Here is a 21,922-nt window from a genome sequence, read left to right as displayed (position 1 = left end):
ACATTGCAATTACGTTTAAGCAGATAAAATCCCAGTCCGCCATTTTATTTGCATTCGACGTTCTATTTCCCGCGCGATTTACTTTTTTTATGACCTGACTGTGGTCACTTAGTCATTCAGCCTACTGCCAAGGTTGATTAAGAATAAGCTTGCCACTAATTATCGACGCAATTAGGTTAAGTGGAACCAGGACTTTAAGTGCTCTATGTAATACGGTTTAAAAGTCGCTGCCTCAAAATAAGACTTATTTTTTTATGAAGATGCTTTTTACGAGATCATGAGACACTTTAGATAATTATTTAATTAATTTTAATAGCATGACAACTCGTATATTTTACAGAAAATTGGGGCAAAGCTTTTTACGTCTATTAAATATGAGAATTTTGTTTATGTAAATTACGTTTTAAATGTAGGTAAATTTAATAAAAGCGAAGCGCAGCATCAAAGACAAAACATAATACTTGAGAACAAAGACGTTTCCTGAGCCTAAAAGGTTCTATAATAGCTCGCTATAGGTACATTTTAGCGTAGTAATTATTAGTCAAAGAGAACAAACAGGGATTTCAATTTAATTCATATGAATGTGATGCTTTTCAAAAGCAGATATTGTGTTTCGCATTGAGGTATCGATACATTAAACAAAGCAAGCCTTCTCTATGGAATTTGCGATTTACGGTCATATTCTGCCGATAGGCGATTTTCAGTATTGAGTTACGTTTGCCAGTATAGTGTGATAGTATCGAATCTGTTGTATGCGTTGTTTCCGCTAACTTGTAGGTTAGTACTGTAGGCTTCACTGCTCGATTTATGTCATTGTTTCGACAGCCGAGGTAGTAATCTATAGAAAGCTACTATGAATGTAGGAATTTAATTTGATAGGCTAGTAAATATGTAATTATATATCACTGGTATAATAATAATTAAAGGCGTTCACATGAATGCATGTTTAACATTTAATCTACCTTTTATTGAAATTATAAGAAATTACTATTGTACTGGTAAGCAGAATAACAATATTATTTTGCATTTTCACACCTCACAGACAGAAAGTACACAATGATATGATACCATGCCGAAGAAGAATGAAATTGAGCTTTAAATGGCGCTCAACTTCGTATAGTTTGTACTTATCCAGACGGAAAATTAACAAGACATTATCCATACTTAATATTATAAATGTGAAAGTAATTCTGTCTGTCTGTTACTCAATCACGCCTAAACTACTGAAACAATCTTCATGAAATTTGGTATGGAGATATTTTGATACCCGAGAAAGGACATAGGCTACTTCTTATCCCGGGAAAATGACGCAATCCCGGAAATCCCACGGGAACGAGATCTATGCGGGTTTTTCTTTGACTGCGCGGGCGAAGCCGCGGGCGGATACCTAATAACAAATAAGAGAACATCATTAAAGTTAGACGAATTTAATGTTGTTCTCTTATTTATTACTATTCTGCGTTCTTTTCCCAAAAGCGAAAGTGTGAATGGCCACAAATGATTTCCGCGTTAATTAAAACATCAAATGAGGTCAATCCCCTAATGAGGTATTGTGCCAACCGCTAGCCGACTAAATTGCTATTAATTCTTTCATAGTAGCTAACTTTGCTTTTATTAAACTTAACAAGCGTTTATATTTTGATTTACTTCATGTTAAAATATTTGTTTAATTTAAATTAAAAGACAAAATTATAAAAACAAATTAAAACTTCACTGATGGGGTAAGCAATAATTCAGCAACTTGGATAAAATAATGGTACAAAACGAAAATCGACTCGACGTGCAAATGTTATTTTGATCCGGTGATTGATATAATGCATTCCTGGAAAGAAGTTTAAAATTGTTTGGGAAAGTATGACGTCACGAGTTTCCCAAATATTATTACAATTCTGGGCTAACTACGAGCGACGCGAAGCATGATTGCAATTAGCTTCCGCCCGCGACTCCGTCCGCGCGGATGTCGGTCTTCGCGTGGATGGTTTATTTCTCCATTTTGAGTAACTCTGACAATGACATCTTATAAATTCTATTGGACCCAAATACGGCTAGGCCTATAATAATAGGTACGCAACGTGTGTTCGCGGTTCTACAGAACAACGTGTATGGATAAAACTGAAAAATTAAGATTAATTTTTTCTACGTATTTTTCCAGGATAAAAAGTATCCTATTTTACGCCCAGGATAATAAGGTATAATTATACCAAGTTTCATCGAAATCGAACCGTTAGTTTTCACGTGATGCCTTCACATACAGAGAGACAGACAGACAGACAGACAGACAGACAAAAATTTTTTTAATCACATATTTGGGTTTGGTATCGATCCAGTAACACCCCCTGCTATTTATTTTTTCAATATTTTCAATGTACAGAATTGACCCTTCTACAGATTTATTATATGTATAGATTTATTTTTATACACCATCAACGCTTGTGACGAGTGTATTGAATTGTGTAGTTCATAGTACATATACAATTTAAAAGCTATAAAATTTAATGCTATAGTTTTTTTCATTGAATTTAAATTATATACTAAATAAAAACAGTCAGAACAGAAATGCACTTTCGTATGCCTTAATTTAGCACTGTCTTTAAATCTGTTAATTATGAATACTCATAATTAACAGATTTTTCTAAAATCCAAACTTATTCATTCTCCCTATTCGTGTGTTAGTCAAACTTTGCACGTTAATAAGCTCAATATGAAAGCGGCGGCCTATATTTCCGAATATGTATTATTACTTTGGTAACAAGCTTACAAGCAACCTTAATTAAATTTTGTTAAATAGGCCGCGAGTAAGCTGTCAAAATTAATCTCGAAAAGGTAAATTCGACGCTTTTATATTTTGAAAGGATCACGCAATGAAAATGCTGAATAAAATACTTCGATTGATATTAAATCTTTTTCAGGCTGTATCAGAGTTTGATTACGTTGTACATGAAAGTATAAATATCTTTTATTTTCGCAAACGGTAATTAAAAAGGTATTATTTTGGTATTTAATTTGTGATTAAGGTATAACATACATAAAGAGCAGTAGAGCTTCTCAATTTAGGTCGGGCTCGCACCAGGGAAATACCGTAATCTCATGAAAGATCTGTGTTAATTTCTAGCTTAATAATATTAACTATCCGTGTTAGTGCGGAGGCTGTATTTCTTTTTCCTAGTTCAAATACATGTCACGACCAACAGCAGCGCCTACGTTTTATAGATTAAATATTATTTTTATTATATTAATTGTAAATAACGAATAACAATATTTGATGTTTTCTTCCTGGAAGGTTTCAATGTATTGCGGAACATGGGATACTCCGGGGAATGAAGCAGGGAAGAGCATAGGTATTCTCGGAAATGTTCTGTCAATTGACAGAACATTTCACTGTGCTGCACTAAGTATCTTTGTATCCAGATTTAAAAAAAGTTACCTGTGATTGGTATTTTTCTTCAATTCCAATAATTTGGTTATCACTACATAGTATAAAACAAAGTCGCTTTCTCTGTCCCTATGTCCCTTTGTATGCTTAAATCTTTATAACTACGCAACGGATTTTGATGCGGTTTTTTTAATAGATAAAGTGATTCAAGAGGAAGGTTTTAGTATATAATTTATTAGGTTTTAGATAAAGCGGGCGAAGCCCCATCCGGTAAGCTAGTTCATTTATATACTAAATTTTAACTAAGCATAGGTATTGCAATACCTATGCTTAGTTAAAAACAACCCTACTCTCATTATCCTATAATTTCGTAAACTTTTAATTGTCCATAAAGCAACAGCCCCTTTTGTCTTGAGCCTTGCAAAATAGACAATTTTAAGATAGCGCTAACAATCGTCTGTTGTCTAACTTGGTTCGTTAGGTGAGCAACGCTTTCAATTGTATTCTGCATGGCAACTAGCCAATACTGCGTACTCAGCAGATGTCGGGAATTGTTGGAATGTTTTGCTAACACTCACGTTTTATTGAGGGAATTTTAATATTATCGTTGGTGATGGCGTAACTTTTTCAAAATAGCTTTTCCTTTGTCTTCTATAAGTGCTGGAAGAAGGTTACGAACTCCTAATTATGAAAAAACAGACTTGAATTACACGACTGTAAAATAGAGATGTAGATACGTAGTAGATGACCTATATAGGAGATGATAGTTTTCGAATGAATATCATTGTGGTAAATTTGTAATAACCATTATTATTTATGCTTATGCACCAATTCACCATTCTCCATGTAACTTAATATCATGTACTAAAAAATCAAGTTAATTAATAATTACTATCTATACACATTTCTACTTAATCTATTTGAGACCCTTCGAATGGTCAATAAATTTATAAATGAAAAGGAAATCAAGATAAATCATTTGTAATTCCAGGAGCGTATAAGTGCTGAAGAAATAACTCGGTTGAGTGACGTCAGAAACCTGGTGAACCAGCTGTACGAAGCCTTGAATGTGAGAGAGCACCAGATCAAGAAGGAACGGGAGTTACGGGCGCAGTTGGAGAAACTGTCCACTGAATTACAACCGTTGGAAGAGGTTTGTGTTTATGAAGTATTGGATAGCAATAGGATTTGTTTTTGGAATAATTATTTGTAAATGTAAAATAATGAAGGTTATTTATTGATGTCCAAAAACAGGTGCATGAACCTCTTTAGAATACATGCAATTGATATCAAATAATTTAATTGTAACATCATTGAAAATTGATCATTCGAATACAATGTTCTAAATTTAATTGAAATCGGTTTCACGAATTAGGTGTATTGTACTTTTTCAGTACATTTCTTATTGGTCAATCAGTATATCATTTGATTGACCAATAAGAAATAAGTTATCTTTCTCTTCAACCCCTTTTCCATCTACAACTTTAAATAGGTCTCTCTTCTATATATAAACTTATTTTCCCAATTAAAATTCCCAGAAACGCATGTCCCTCGAAGTGGAAACGACCCGCAAGACGTCCGTCCTCACGTGGGTTGGGCTCGGTTTGATGGGCGTGCAGTTTGGTGTACTAGCCCGACTCACCTGGTGGGAGTACTCGTGGGACATCATGGAGCCTGTCACGTACTTCGTCACGTACGGCACGGCTATGGCCTTGTACGCGTACTTTGTGCTGACGAAACAGGTGAGGCTTTTAGGGAGGAGCAAGCAAAGGGGCTTTATGGTGTACGTAGGTAGGGTCTGGCACTTATAAGATAATGGTTCGGGTATAGTTTTTTATTGAGGAAATATAGCATTTTTTTGCCTTAAAGAATTGAGACTTTGGAAATGGTTTTCAGCCTTCGTGGTCACTATTTATGTTTTGTTGTTGGGGTTCTATATTATTGTTGATATGTCATATTTTTTATATCGATCGTCGAAACGTCGTCTAATTTTGGTGGGTGTAGAAAGTTCCTTATTTCCAGAACATTAAACCAAGATTTTCTAATTTGCCACACTTTCTGTAGTGGTTTTTGGTGATACGCCCACGCGCATCGAATTGAAGGCGTCAATTTTTTATACCACACCATTACCTATCTACCAAATAAATTACAAATAATAATATATGTATTACAATAATTTGAAACATTATTCTGACATTCTGGACGAATATTCGGATCTAGAGTATTAGTAGGATGAGTGGAAACTGAAGCGTTGCGCTGGCCGGCAAACAAACTACCTGTTTTATGGATAAGCTAAAGCGCTGAGTTAGCTAGAATATCCTTTGTGTTTATGAGCATGACTGATAATTTCGTTAGGTTAGCCAAAACACGGTCTCTTTTATAGGTTTCAATATTTAATATATCATAATTTTATCTTTCAATATTTAAAGTATTTCGGTTGCATTAAAATTATTTTAATACGCTTTTAAGTAATTAATCTCTTTATTTCATAGCAATTTCGTACCGTATTCAAAAGACTATTTCAATCAGCCAATATTGAATGAACTTTTTTTCCAGGAATATGTCTTGCCCGACGTCAAAGATAGGCAGCACCTGATTATTTTGCACAAGAAAGCGAAAAAGATTGGTTTGGACATCAATCATTATAATCAGCTTAAGGATGAGGTAAAGGTTTTTCTGCAAATATATTTTTTGAGACAATCAGTTTATTATAGGTAAAATGTGAAGTAAATTTCTTTCATTAAGAATTTCTAAATTTCTACATTTAAGAAAAAAATATAGTTATACTATTTTGATTGACATCAAGTATCAACTACACATAATTTATTTATTTTGTTATATTATTTATACGTTAATTTAGTATGTAATGTGTATGACCGTATTTATACCAATCTCATTTATAACATTTTTTTTTTCAGATTGACAAACTCCAAAAGGACTTGAACCGTCTTCGCGATCCGCTAAACATTCACTTGCCACCACCAATTAAAGCCGAAGAGAAGAGATCGCCCTTGACCAAAATCAAAGACATGCTAGAGGAAACTACGAAAAAAATAAAAATCACGTAATACAAGTTGTCTATGGCGCGTCGGAAAACGCGCGAAACATAGATAGTAGAGTTTGTTGAATCTGCGTTGTGCATTTTTGAATTTCGAAATGTGTATCGTGTTTTGTCTAGGGTATAGTTTTTTTTTAATGCGTTAGCTTTAAATGTTGTTTCGCGCTCATTTAGATTAAATTTAATATTAATATAATCTGTTTTATGAATAAGTACTTTCTTCGTTTTTTTCTTCGAAACGTTTGGTTGTGTTGCTTCTTTTAAAATAGGATAAGTATTACTTTCATTAATGAAAACTTGTTTTGTAAACCAAAATAAATGTTTTGCAAAACATAAACATAGGTAAATATATTATTTGAAAAATATACACTTAAAAGTTTACTGGATTGTCTATTTAAAGTTATCATTATAAATATAATTTATATTTAAACATTGCTCAAGGCTAAAATAAAATTTATATTTGTTAAAAACATATTTCACTTTAAGAAATAAAGTGAAAAAAAATTACACGGTACACATTTTGAAAATATATGAGATTTAAGCTGACATTGCTGTTAATACATTGTTAAAGTTGTTTTTAAAACCAAAAACTAGATAGAGGCTTGCCAATTGATATGGATACATTTTTTTTTAGTTATATTTATGAAAAAGTAAAATACATTAATAAATTTAATAGTAAAATACTTTAGTTAGGGATGTTGACCAAATGTTAACGATATAGTCCGAACACAAGTTATCTTATAGTAACAAATACGTATCCCGTTCATTTATATTATGTTTTAATTTCAATTCTTTGACAGTATTATATTATGTCTATGAAATGTTATTTAACAATGGACTTTAAGGCCCAGATTCACAGTCGTGACTTTACTTTACCGCAAAAGAGTCTTCACAAAGTAAACTTTGTATGACCGAAGTTTACTTTCAACATATTTAATTTCAGAGACAATTGCTTGACTTTCCTTACGGCCCCAAAGTAAAGTACAGGGTAAGACGTGTAACTGTTACTTTATACGCATAATTTATGTTTTTGAGAACATAATATTATTAAATTAAGTTATATTTCCATAAAAAAAACATATTATATAATAATAACATTATTATTTTATATCAAAAATGAAATGTTTAGAAAAAAAAACCATTATGTAGGAAGATTATAGTAGAATTATATCAAAAACCGGTAGACACCGCAAAATTCGTCAGAAAAATATTATAATAATGTTAAAAGACACACGAAACAATGCAACGATCAACACATCAACAAAAAAATGTTACTCGACATGACGTTTCGATCTATAACCCAACCATATTTAATGTGTTTCTGTTCTAGGAAATTGGTTTAAAATGAAGGCCTACATAATTTATACGCATAGTCATGTAAAGTTTACTTTGAGACCAAAGTCATGATTATCGGCTCCTTAGCCTTTACTAAGTAAAGTATAGTTTCTGGAAAGTAAAGATGAGCTTGACACGACTAAGAAATATATTTTTGGTTGAAAGTAGATCTTTCCATCAAAGTAAAGTTAAAGTGCGATCTATGAATCTCGGCCTTAGATCATAGCACAAAAGCGTATTTTCTTTAGTCGTGTTTATTCTTGGTTTTGAATGCGCATAACATTTTTAGTGACAACTGTTCAACGTAGTAAAATGCTTTTTGTTCGCACAAAATCCCTTTAGTTGTTTTATTATTCGATAAATGACCAACTACTTATCTAGAATGTTCTTTGATGTGTGTTAATAAAAAGAAATTTGATAATGTATTTGAAAATTTAATTGATTCTTTGTATAGTTGGTCGGAAGTACCTAAAATTTATTTTGATAGATACAAATAAGGACCAATGAAAACATTAATATGATTTAACGCGCACATTTTTAATTTTCTACCTCATAATGGGTTTTTTTTCATTTTAAAATTTATAGATCCCTTCTGTCCTTTCTATTTGTCTATGGTCGTTATTAAAAAAAAATGTATTTTCGAAAAAAAAAATCTAGATGTTTTATCTAGATTTTTTTATTGTGACTTAAATGACAATTTGCAAGCAACATGTACAGTTTATATGAAGGACTTTTTTATTTTAATTTATTTATGAGTTTGTGGTTATTTCGTTTCCTTTATTATAATAATGAGTATTTTACGTATAAGTATTGACGATTTTTAGTAATAATTAAATAAAACATTATTACTTTAATGTGTTGTTACAATACGATGTTTTTACCCATTAGATCAATTTTTTAACTTCAATTCATATCAATTACTATGAACTTAATAATTTTGACATTTTAACTTAAAGATCTGCACATATTATGTCCTTAGCCCAATATTATGATAATTTACATAATAAAATATTAAATTATTTGTTTTAGTAAGAGTTTATTGTATTTATATTTAGATGAAATTTTATTAGAAAAAGTTTTATATTTATTAGTGTTTTAAAATCGTGCTCATGTTGAAGTTTCCTTTATATTTGTATTACTAGTTTTTAAAATAAATTATTATTAATAATTATTTTGACATAGTTTAATCTGTGCCAATTAACTTAACTAAACAAACATTCTGTTACTAATTAATCTTGTCTGTTATTACAAACTAAATTATTTTAGTCGTATTTTAAATGTTTTTAGGAATTGTGTGAATTGTTTTGTTTATGTAACTTCTTTTTGTTGAAAGTCAATAGAGAAATTAATCTTTTCTTTACTCTGTTTATAAACGAAATTGAGTACGACTAATAATATTTAGTTTTTGAAAACAGTATTTCTATAATCGGATTAAATAAATGTAATACTATGTATTAGTATAATTTATTCTTAAAAGAATTTAGTAGAACTTTTCTAGTCCGTGCAGAATATTAGTCTTTCTGGACGTATCTAAGACTCAAATATTTTTATATATACATTAATTGTTCCTTTCGCTTGCCAGAATTAAACATGCTTCAATTAAACGCTTGAACTGCACAAAATAAAATAATTATATGAAAAATGTCATACTACTTGTATTAATACATAAAATTAATTTAATACCATATTTAAGCACAAATAATTATAATTTACCTTGATTGGTGCTTATGCAATTTGCTCGAATTTTATTTAAGTAGCATAATTTAATATATAAATTTAATTTTAACGTATTAACTTCTCGATTGAGACATTTCGTGTACTGATTTAGTTTGTTTTTGATTAAATATTGAATGAGGTTTTTATTTTTATTTTATTTGATTAACATGTGATGATTACTAAAACTTTATTTCTTATAAAATATATAAGAATTTATATTATGTAAATGATCACATCGTTGTTGTTAATATTGTAAATTATGAAATTTCGGCTTTATGCCGTAGTGTGTTATAGGTCGTAAAACCCCATCATATAGGGAAATTTATACGTGTCCACGTATTGTGAAGAAAACTATGATTTATACAAATGATAACCACAAAATATGGTTAGTGACTTATAGATTTCTCATCTTGATAATCAAAGCCCACTTTATTTATCTGTGGACAAGTTTCGATCGCTTCTAGTTTCTAGTAAGTATAAATAGATATATTATTAGGAATATAAAAGCCGTAGGTTAAATGAAGGCTGTGAAATTAATATGAATAATCCATCTGCTAATATTTCAAATACCAAGTCGGTTAGTAACGACTCCTTGAAAAATTTAGTTGCTATCATAATATTACGATAAACCTTCACGTTTTTGCCTTGTTCATCTATATAGTAATATGTACTTCCTTATTGATAATGCTTGAATGAATTTCGATTAGTGTAAGCTTTTTAAGTATAAAGGTAGATACTACCTGTAAATTTAAAAAACGATCCGAGGTGTAATTGCTTGTATAAATATGATAGGCGCAGAAAATATTAGGTTGCTTGACTTGGGAATGTTTTTTTTTTACAATTCCTTATAACATTGAACATCTGTAATAAATTAATTTATATTTATAACGATTAAGAAAAGGCGTCTCGCCAAATTGCTTATATTATTGATTTTTTCAACACACTACGATTATAAAAGCGAAGCTTTTGGCCGGGAGCCAAATTAGTAAAATGAGCTGAAGCTGTAGGCGACAGCATCCAATTAATGAATCTAATTTGCTTTTGAGAATGGAATTTATAACCTGTTTTAAAGAATTGAAAAATTGCGACTAGGTAGGTACAGCTTAATTTTACAGTGCATCTAATTGCTTATTTTACTGAAATATAGCCTTCATGAATTAGACATTTTAACGGAATTCCAAGAAGCTTATTAGCGGATTATTATAAAATAAATACCTGTAACTGTATCCTGCTTGCACTATTTTAATTAGCGTACCTAACTTATACCTAGCCTTAAAAAACTATGATCGTAGACCTGAAATACGAGCCTTCTTCCAATGTATATTTGTAGAGAAGAAACCTGTTTATATAATGAATTGTTTGTAAATATTTCCTAATATTAGATTACCTTTATACAAGCACTTTCCACTGTAACTTTGCTTGATATTATAATTCGCAATTAGGCCTTTTACAATCTTTCTACATTTAGGAATGCTTCATACCTAGTTAATATTTTTCAAATATACACTTTATATATATATAAATATTAAGGCAGAGCAAGGCTTCTGGGTAGTTTAATTTTGCTAAACTATTGTTAAAATATTGTGATCGAGGCAATATACGTGCTAAAATACAGCAAAAATATTATAACCTATTTGTCAGACATTTTGGCGCGAAGTTCTTCAACAGATTATAAACTTGTCTTGTCATATACTTTTATTGTTCAAAAAATATTCATACTGTTATGATGCGCAATATATTATAGAGATTCCGTATCTACTCTACTTTTAAGTCTATTTCTGCACACAGGTTTTGCTCTAACAAAGTTCAGATTATTTACTATTTATTATACGCAACAGTCTATTAATTATATTTTTGTAATATTATTATATTTAGCATAATATTATAAACAAGCTTCCGCCCGCGACTCCGTCCGCGCGGATGTCGGTCTTCGCGTGGATGGTTATTTCTCCATTTTGAGTACCTCTGTCAATAACATCTTATAAATATCTATTGGACCCAATTCCCAAATACGGCTAGGCCTATAATAATACGCAACGTGTGTTCGCGGTTCTACGGAACAACGTCTATGGATAAAACTGAAAAATTAAGATTATTTTCTTTCTACGTATTTTTCCAGGATGAAAAGTATCCTATTTTACGCCCAGGATAATAAGGTATAATTATACCAAGTTTCATCGAAATCGAACCGCTAGTTTTCACGTGATGCCTTCACATACAGACAGACAGACAGACAGACAGACAGACAGACAAAAATTTTTTTAATCACATATTTGGGTTTGGTATCGATCCAGTAACACCCCCTGCTATTTATTTTTTCAATATTTTCAATGTACAGAATTGACCCTTCTACAGATTTATTATATGTATAGACTTGTTTTATATTATATTTTATTATGTACTTATAAATAGGTTCTGCGCACTAATGTTAAGTAAAATGAAACTTGTTTATGTCATAAGAAAAATTGTATTTTACACTTAATTAAATGTACTAGACACCGTTCAATCTCGCATATATATACTTGTTCATATTTATGTAGGCCTAATGTTTCTATAATATATAACTTTCCTGTTTATTCACTAAAATTGCCAAACTATTCTTCCTATTTATAAATTCTTATTAATCTGTTATGTCTTTGCATAATGTTAAGACTATCTTATAAATATGGTGACCATCTTGTGTATATGAACTTAATTTAATTTTAATATATAAATGGCATAAAATATCATTGTTATTGCATCCTCAAATATATGTATGAGATAACCATATTTATAGGATAGAAGGAAAACTAGAAAGGAGTAATTGTTTTTCTGGAGCGATGCCACTGTTAATTATAAAAGAACAAAGAACAACATTACTAGACTCCTTGTAATAGTTACTATTTTGCATTTTGTTAAATTTACAGTCGTGTTCAAATAAATTTTTCAAAAAATTCTTAATAACGTTTTTTATTTAAATATCACCTTATATTTAAAAAATGTCCACAATTTACACATTTTATTGAAGTTTATATGGCTTGGCACTAATTTAGAAACATAAATTACACTTTGTCGTTTTCAAGCGCCTCTGAAGGCGATATAGGCTTAGCGCCGAATGGGTACAAGTCTATACTCTGAACGTGAGCCCGCACCGACACTCCTGGAGGAATTCCAAAATAATTGCTGCCAATGTTTTTAATAATAGTCGATCCGGGCTTGCTATGGTGCACATTAAATCCTACAGCGAATTGTGGTTTATTTTTGTCGGCTTCAGAATCGTCTTCGTCTTTAAAAAATGGGGCTTGAGAAGGCTTTAGCGGTACGTAAGGTTTCTTCGTCGGCCTAAAAGGTTTGCTGGTCGGTCGCCAAGGTTTGCCTGCAAGTTGTAATTGTTACTAAGTTCGTGCGCTAACGCGGTGCTCTTGTGCCGAGGTGATGGTGTAATAAAAACCAGTTGGGTTGTGAACAACAATTTATTGCGATCAAGCAATTTTAAACTCATTCCAAGCTCTCTCATTCAGTGCAATTATTTAATTGAATATTGTGATCTTGTTTTTAACATTTAAAAATATCATTCGTTCTTTCCTTACTAAAAGAACGGCGACTCTTCGTGTTTGTATCGTCATGATGAGTTATCAGAGCCACGGCTTAATTACTAAATACAAGATCACCAACGTCAATTGTTTTCTATCGGTGCTATTCATCACCTGGTCCTTTGCTTGGTTTTACGCCTCCAAAACTGGACGAATCTTGATCAACGTAGCTTATGTCTCCACTGTCTGTTTCTGGTCTTAAGGGTGGTGTTTGACCGTAACTATCAGATCCATTGAGGCTGTCTTCAGAACTACTGACGCCTAAACTAGTATCGCTATCAGGTCTGTCTGGTTCGGAGGTGGGGAACGGCGGTGGTTTTACATGTCCTGATGCAGCTGTACCGTCTGGACCTATAAATGATTGATATTACCGTAACAAGAAAAAAAAAATGTAACTTCAACTCTATTCACTCAATTTAAATTTAATATCTGAGGTATATTCATTCTACACTTCAAAAGTAATTAGAGTTCTTGAATTTTGCATCAGGATTTTATTTTTACTCACTTTAATAAGAAGTGGAAGTGATTGAATTTGAAATTTTCACTTGACGTTACTCAGAACTATTATGTTAACTACCGGTGTAAATTTCTACACTTACTTTATTCTTTTCTGAGAATATTTGAGCATAATAGAACAATTTAATTTAAACAAAACAAAAACGTCACAAAATTCTTCGTCATACCTTTAAACACGTCATCACTGCCATCATCATTCGGTGCATACGCGGGTGCTACGGAAGCTACGACGGGTCCAACGTCATTGAAAGCTGGATCATACTGGCTTGGTAGCGTCGGGAAGTAAGATGGAATGAACGGGTCATTACTATTCTTCACTATACGGTAACCGATACCAGGTCCGGCTATGTAGTGTACCGTTCTGAAAGTGTAAAGATTCCAATGAATTCATGTTAGGTATTGTTTAGTTACAGTTATTTGGACAATTGTCAGTTTTCGTCTGGCAATTATTCATGCCTGTCAAAACTGTACAATTACGTGAGATACATAAATATTAGGATTACCTTTGGACTCCTTTATCGTCTAAGAAGCTATAAGATCCTCTGACGTTGCCGCGGGAATCGCTGCTTTCTGTTCTTCTTTGGTCTGGTCCAGCAGATATAAATCTAAATATAAGTTTATTAGTTAGATTTGTGAGGTCAACTTTTATTATAATCTTTATTAAATTTCTCTTTACAATTTAACATTTTTTTATTAACTAATAGGTTTTTTTTATATCTAAGTAGATATAGAGCAGCAAGTGCTGATTTTACAATTACTTAAATTTAAAAGCTTATCATACAAAAGACGCTTATCATACAAATTCCTCTATAGGACAATGACAATGTAAAACACGAACAATATTGTAATAAACTGAATCTGTCACCTGTACGAGCCATCCAAACCTCGCTGTACGGCAGTTTTGCCTCTAGGGTTCTTCTCGTTGCGTACTAACGGTGCTCTATGGAAAGGGCTTCCGATATTACGTGGTGAGTCAGGGAAAGCTGACGATACGTGGAAGCCACTGTCCCTACCAGCTATGTACGATACGTCGTGTCGTTCGCCGATATCGTCGACGAATGAATAGTGGCCTGAAATGTTGTTTTATTGTAGTCACGTAATTCAAAGCCCTATATTGCTCTACCAATAATTTATTAGAAGCATGTTTACAGAATTTGCTCACAATTACTTGATTTACTGCAAAAAATATAACACGTTATAAATACTTTAATTCTAACATCTTTATTAACATCACGTAATTAAAGAAAAATGTCAGGTATCATTAGTGATAAAAAATTTTTTTAAGTAGGTAATAGGTTGATATTTCTTTTACAATGAAAAATCTTTTATTAAATGAAAATTATATTATCTATTTACTATTTACCTTTAACATCCCCTCTGCTATCTGCGTTCTCATTTTTGGAGTAAGTTCTCGTGTCGATTTTGTAAGAATAACTCGGATCTTCGTTGGGATCGAAGTAGGGATCATCTTTGTTTCCAATCGGTCCTCTTGGCCGTTGGTCGAGATCAATTTTTCTGTGAACATTTGGACCTTTTGCGCGGAATCTGGAAATAATCACATATTATTTAACATTTATGTAGTACGATCGCGAAAAAGATTTTTAATGAGTTGTTAAAGAATCTGAAAAAAATAATTCTTCTGCAAGATGCAGTTTGTACGGTCTACTACGTAATTAAGCACATATTGGTGCTTTCTAAGTTTTCGATTGCAAGAAGAATTTTCTTTTCGGATATTATTTAAACTAGTGTAAAAATTTTGTCAGTAAATAATTATATAGGAATAAAATTCATTGTTTTGCAGAATACCTACTTTATTAAAATACGACACCTAAATACCATCCGATTACTACTAATATAATAAAATGTAACTCACCCTCTAGGACCAGCAGTATAAATAGTTTCCTTAATTTCTTCAGTGCCGGGTTCCCGGGACCCAAATCTGCCTCCTACCACCCCGTTGGCATTACCACGAGCTAGGTGGTAGCTGGCTCCTCGATCTTTGTTAGCGTATCTATTGTGTGAAAGAAAAGGTGTTGGAATTAGTATAATTTTTTGTATAATGTATTATTATTATATATAATTTTAAATTGTTTGTAAATTTGATGAACAAAATAATCATATAATGTGAGTTTAAAAAAATATAAATGTATAAATACTGTAACACACGAATAATAGATCATCATGTTCTACTATGTTAAGAAAAATAAATAAAAAATGCAAAATTTTTAAAAATAAGATTATCTTTTCCTTTTTAGAAGCTTTTCACATAATTACGAAAGTCCAACAAAATAAGGAATTTTTATTTCTGCTCAATTACTAAAAATAAATCCAAGGAATTTATTAAGGAAGTCCAATTTTAAATTGTAATTTCCAAAAAAACTTAAAAATTAAAACATAGCACAATAATTAACAAACCCGAAATCAAAAGAGCCATCCGTGTTCACACTATTATATTCTCCATCATTTGTCCTAGCCTTCCCCGGGATAACTTGAGTCCTGGCCAAAGCACACACACACAAAACACGTATACACAATGTCCTGAACATGTTCACAGATCAATAACACATTATTTGCTAGAACTAAAAGCTTGCGAGGTTGTTCGTTGACTATGAAGTTGAGAACAGAATTCCTCTTATATAGATATTGCGCTCAAACAAGTGAAGAACTCATACGCCGTGAAAATGACCGGACATCATTGTTATTATTGTAAGACTTTGAATCCATATAAAGCGAGGCTATCCTAAATATATAGTGTACACGAATGTTCGTAACCACAAAACGTTTATAGTTTTCAAACCGTTAAGTGAAAAAGCTCTTTTATAGCAATGTAAAATGCTATAAAAGAGAATGGTCAACTCTACATGGCTAATTATAGCAATGTAGAGTTGACCATTTCGCCCCGCAGTAAATATATATATAAAAAGATGGTTGTTGCTTAGCTTCACAAAGGAATATGTTAAATTAATTTCAAACCTGGTTCAATATTAATTTAGCGCTAATTGGTAATAAAAAACTATGTCGCTCTACAATTATACGATATACAACTTTCAGGAGAAAGAACCACAGTTTATAAATCCATCTGTAACAATTCTAATTATTATAATTTTCCAAAATTAGGTGTGCTCTAGGTACTGTGATGATGCACCTAATAGTTCAGGATACATCGCCCATTTTTGCAAGTGACTACTATCAAGCTAATTTTCCGTTTGTAGCTTTATTTTGATGAGACGCCCAATAATTTCGTGTACGAAAGTCTCGATTGTGGTAGCTAACAGAGATAACAAGGATAAAAATTTTTGATTTGATGGTTCTCAAATATTTATTACTAACTGAATTTTTTTTTTGTTCAATCTCAAGATAATTACCTAAATTATTCGAAAAAATATTTTTCCTACAAAATCTATGGTTGGTTCAAAGAGTCCCCCTTTCCAAAGTGTATCGATAACGAGGTCATCATAAATGATTACTAACAAGCTGATTTTTTTGTTTTCACTTAGTTAATGTTTATTTAATTCAACAGACATATTGTCCTACAAATTGCGTAATAAATATTTGAGAACCATCAAATCAAAAAATTTTATCCTTGTTATCTCTGTTAGCTACCACAATCGAGAGTTTCGTACACGAAATTATTCGGTGTCTCATCAAAATAAAGCTACAATCGGAAAATCAGCTTGATAGTAGTCACTTGCAAAAATGGGCGATGTATCCTGAACTATAATCATTACACCCATATCGAAATTATAATATCATAGCTTAATTTGTGTGCACAAGGCTATCTTTTCTAAGATGTAGCTTACTCAGTTCCGAGGGCCACAACATCCTCTAATCTGACTTCAGGAACCAAATACTCTAATATTGATATGCATGCTTTTGTTTTTGGCTTAATGGATAATTAATAAGGTCGGAAAATCTTTCCGTTTTTTAAGATAATTATTTTATCTTAATTACAACGTCATTGTAATTATTTTGAATATTTAGAGTATTTATAAGTTATGCACTTCTGCACTGGGAAGAGGCATTATAAAATTGTAGTAAATGTGTACAAATAAATACCACAATGTTGTGTGTCGTAGCAGATTATCATCTAGATATCAGATAACTTATACTGTGTTATTTATGTCCTTTTACGCAGTTAATTTTTAAGTTGTGGTAATAATGTATTATTAACTTGGTAACAAGTTGTACTTTGATAATTTGTAATATATACATTTGCTTATCCAATAGTGTAAAGTTAAAGAAAGTCGACTACAGCCAAGATAAGTTGCTTGAAATTTTCAGGAAATAAAAAATAAAGATTGCACAGGGCTTTTAGTTAGGGCAGTTTTAAAGAAAATAAAACAAAATCACGTTTTTTCAACCAAATTAAGAAATATAGTTATTAGTAAGATTTATGACTATTCGCGTCCGGCTTTTGTTGTTCACTTCCGTATGATCTCTAAAGTGTCGGACCTTGGGGATGGCTACAATGCTGCAATAAAAATGTCTAAATCCGATAATATCTCTCAATACTCAGACAAACTGTATTATGTGTGCTGACGGTATGTTAGGTACAATAATCCATCAATATTAGAATTAGAAAAGATTTTCCAGAACAAAGAATTCGCAAAATTATACAAATCTCTAGATTTTATTTTAAATATCTAAGTATGGACACAGTATCGTTACTAGTCTTCATCTCATTAATCTCACTCGATTAAATAAATCTTGAAATAGTTTGCCTGGCTAGAGAATTTTGGTTCAAAAAGTAACTAAGATTAGAAAGCTTCAGCATTTTCTTGTTTATATGTAGGTAAAATAATTATTAATTAAAAAAAAAAATATTATGAAAATGTCAGAAGAAATCAGAGAAGCAGTCTGCGGTTTATCTTTACCAAATATCGTGTTTCAGTTCAACTTTAGTGGGAATGAAACAGAGTTATACCGTGGCTCTACTATCAGTCTATGGTTTTCTAATATTCCTTTTTCCATAAGTTTTAAGGAGGTCAGGTGTATCATAAGTTGAGTCAATCAGGGGCGGAGGTCAAAAGCCACAATGGAGGTACCTACGAAGGGCATCTTCTATCTTTACGCTTGCTTGGTTCCTGTACATGTGGTTATAGGATGGTGTCTGTAAGCTGGTTTATGATGGGTTTAATTGTACAAAGAGGATATTATTTCATTGTGCTGGTTATTATAGGGCTTAATCTCAATGATCTGGACATTCCTTTGTTTTTTCAGCTCTCAATAATTATGTTACAGTTCTTTCCTTTTCTGTTTAAACTACGAGTATGTGTCCCTAAAGTATGGCTATATTAAGAAAATTGTTATGATTTCTGATATTCTAAACTAATTATAGGTAATGCAAGACAATAACGAAATATATCTATATATATAAAAGAAAGTCTGTATGTTCCAACACTTATAACTCGAGATCTGCTGAACCAATTTTCATGGTTTTGGATTTGTTGGATTTGTCACCGCCCAGAATAGAAGAATAAATCATAAAAACAACAAAAACTAGACGAATAAATATTTTCCGAAAATTTTGATTTTCGTACATGTCAATCATTAGTTGTCAATCCTGTCAAATACGAAAAATAATGTTTGACATTAATGCGTTCAAAAATGTATTATGTGTAAAATAATTAAAAAGTAAAAAGGGTGAATTAATATTGTTTGTATTTATTTTAAAATCAATTATTAAATTTTAAAAAGTGCAATAAAAGCAGATACATAAAAATTCCTCAAATGTTTGTGTTTACGCGTGTTTTCAGAAATTTATAAGGTATTTTTGTGGTATTTTTGGTGGGGAAACTAACCAAGAAGGTTGGTTCGATTAATTATTGAAAAAATTCTATAAAAATGTAAAAATTCTGACAATTATATTTTGATCTTCTTGATTTTGATGCGATTTCGTCGACTGCGTCAACAATATAAACAAGCTAAATTGCGTTTTGAAGATTGCAACCATTTAAGCGATGCAATTAGCACAGAAGAAGATGCAGAAAATGTTGGTCTATTGATTATTTTACCGACGACATACACAGGCAGCCCAAGTGAATATGCGCAAGATGCAATGACATCATAATATGTTCGTCATTATGGTCGGCCAGATTTATTCATTACATTTATATGTATTCCGAAATGGATGGAAATTGTTCAACTGCTGCTTCCCGGACAAATATCAAGTGATCGGCACGACATCACCACACGTGTTTTCAAGCAAAAAATCCGATCACTGATGAGTTACATTAATGAAACACATCTTTGGGATTATTCAATGCTGGATGTATTCAATCGAATGACAACAATCTGGCTTGCAGCATGCACATAATTTGATTAGTCGAAAGGATTCGGGCAGATAAAATATATGAGTGTGCGGGGATTGATAATCCTGAAACCGATCCAGACCGACATGACGTTGTTATCATGGACCGTGTGAAACAATCAACCACCAAACACCATGCATGGTTGACAGCGAGTGTACCTAAAGGTATCCCCGAAAATTGATGGCAGAGACCATCACAGCCAACGATGGTTACCCACTGTATCAGGGTCGATCGCCCAATGATAATGGTAGAATTATGACAATTAAAGTGAAACGAAACGATGGTGTGGTCGACAACAGTTAAAGAATGAAAAGAGTTAATCCATGCTGCACAACTTATTAAAATTAAATCATTTTTCTCTGAGACATGTTTGAAGTAATAAAATAAAATACTATTACCTACAATATTCAATGTACTCTGTGATTACCTATCAACCCATATAAATATTTATTTTGTATCATTGTATTACGTTCATCAAAGCCTTAATTAGTTCAGCTAAAAGGTAACACAAGTCACAACATTCATTGACAGGGCGGTACAAAGTTCGCCGGGACAGCTAGTTATTTTAATAATCGTATAATTATTACAATGAAACAGATTATAAAACAATTTATTAATGTTAATAATTTCCTTATTTTTTATGATGTGCAATAATATAATTAAACAACTAAAAACGGCACTATGCCAACAATACTGTGCGTAATTGATCAAAAAAATACCGCAATAAAACGAACAATACGGAACCTAAATAAAACGCACATGAAATCACAATAACGTATACGAACAAACCTAATTGAAATTAAAATTATGTGAATATGATAAAAACATCAAACATCGTCTAAGTATCCTGGATTTTATCATGTCTCGTTAGAAAACCTGTGTAATTAACGAGTATAGACGTCTTATCTCATATAAAACAATTGAATTTAGTAAATTTATACAGAATCAGGGAGGTCGTGGGACATACGGACAATCGTAGATTGTGATCACCAATTTTGTTCACGCTTTGTATTCCGTAGTTTATGAATAGGAAGCGCGTGATAAGTATATAAGTATAGATATGAATAGGTGTATAATATTGTATGCAGTCAATGAACACAAGGTAGAAATGACTTTATCGGTTATCCCCATCGATTTGCGAACTAAAGCCTAGCTTTGTACATAATACACCTGTACAGAGTTTCTTGTCGGTTCTTCTCTGTAGAAACTGCTTTCCAACGAATTTGCAAAATATTGTTTTTCAGTATACGGACGATTCAAAAGCGCTTCTGAGCGAAGTCAAGAAGGATGAATAAATGTTTGTTTGAGTATAGGTAGTTATAATATCTAGTACTTACAATCACTACAATTTTTGTATGGTTTTTGTATATAAGTACCTACGGTCGTTAGGTTTCGTTTATGAAAATTAATAAAAAAGTAGGTACCTATTTATGTTGCTTTTTTAACCAATTTATTACTTAGATACGTAAATTATTGTGCACCCACCTTACCTTACGAAGATAAGCGTGGGAGATCATTACTACTGCATAATTATAATTACCATCATTTAAATATTAAATACGCATAAAAATTGTTAGTAAAAATCGTATTTGTATTAATGGTGGAACTTGAAACTCTAAACAAAAGTTTTGAACCTATCGGTTTAATAAAGCAAGTTGCTCCGATTAGACATTGCCTTGATTTTTAAGGGTACCTATTTTAAGAGTTTTTTAATATTCGAATTTTTATCAAGAATCTAATAAATATGAGAAATCCTACTCTACTAATATAATAATATATAATATTATATTATAAATGCGAAATTTTGTGCGGATGGATGTTTGTTACTCTTTCACGCAAATACTGCTGAACTAATGACAAAATTACGTGGTGGGTATCTGAAGACCCAAAATAAGACATGGGCTACTTTTTAATCCTACGGAAACGGGAACTGTGCGGGTTTTTTTTTAAACGCGGGCGAAGCCGCAGGCGGATCAAGTCCTCTAATTTCATTATTTAATATTCCGTTTTTCTCTTCATTTGGTCTTTATGATGTGATGTA

The 21,922-nt window shown here is 31.7% G+C and overlaps 2 protein-coding genes across 3 annotated transcripts in view; one reads left to right on the top strand and one right to left on the bottom strand.

Annotated features, from left to right (window-relative positions):
* LOC123692612 (calcium uniporter protein, mitochondrial) overlaps positions 1-7,270 on the top strand; it is a 121,183-nt gene extending 113,913 nt beyond the window's left edge. For both annotated transcript variants that reach the window (XM_045637375.1, XM_045637374.1), the window contains 4 exons: positions 4,365-4,526; positions 4,912-5,115; positions 5,930-6,037; positions 6,292-7,270. In XM_045637375.1, the coding sequence (XP_045493331.1) occupies positions 4,365-4,526; positions 4,912-5,115; positions 5,930-6,037; positions 6,292-6,441 (624 nt within the window). In that variant the 3' untranslated portion in view covers positions 6,442-7,270. The remainder of the gene's footprint in view (positions 1-4,364; positions 4,527-4,911; positions 5,116-5,929; positions 6,038-6,291) is intronic.
* A 5,145-nt stretch (positions 7,271-12,415) lies between these two features.
* Positions 12,416-16,188, bottom strand: LOC123692807. Its single transcript, XM_045637602.1, has 8 exons — positions 15,986-16,188; positions 15,444-15,581; positions 14,934-15,115; positions 14,436-14,640; positions 14,074-14,175; positions 13,738-13,931; positions 13,169-13,405; positions 12,416-12,837 (listed from the first exon to the last, which is right to left on the bottom strand). Exons 1-8 carry the CDS (start codon positions 16,114-16,116, stop codon positions 12,524-12,526), a joined length of 1,503 nt encoding a protein of 500 aa, XP_045493558.1. The 5' UTR covers positions 16,117-16,188; the 3' UTR covers positions 12,416-12,523.
* Between the last annotated feature and the right edge of the window lie 5,734 nt (positions 16,189-21,922).

Source organism: Colias croceus, chromosome 6 (assembly GCF_905220415.1).
Source record: "Colias croceus chromosome 6, ilColCroc2.1".
Classification (NCBI taxonomy): Eukaryota; Metazoa; Arthropoda; class Insecta; order Lepidoptera; family Pieridae; genus Colias; species Colias croceus.
The sequence above is the reverse complement of the archived record's forward strand: the minus strand, read 5'-3'. Positions and strand labels throughout refer to the sequence as shown.

Bases quoted from the DNA above. Each gene is read 5' to 3' on its own strand.
- LOC123692807 (XM_045637602.1), bottom strand. From the start codon at position 16,116: ATGTTCAGGACATTGTGTATACGTGTTTTGTGTGTGTGTGCTTTGGCC. The intron at 15,116-15,443 runs GTGAGTTACATT...GATTATTTCCAG, and splicing joins TATACTGCTGGTCCTAGAGG to ATTCCGCGCAAAAGGTCCAA. The intron at 12,838-13,168 runs GTGATGAATAGC...TACAACTTGCAG, and splicing joins AAAACCAAGCAAAGGACCAG to GCAAACCTTGGCGACCGACC.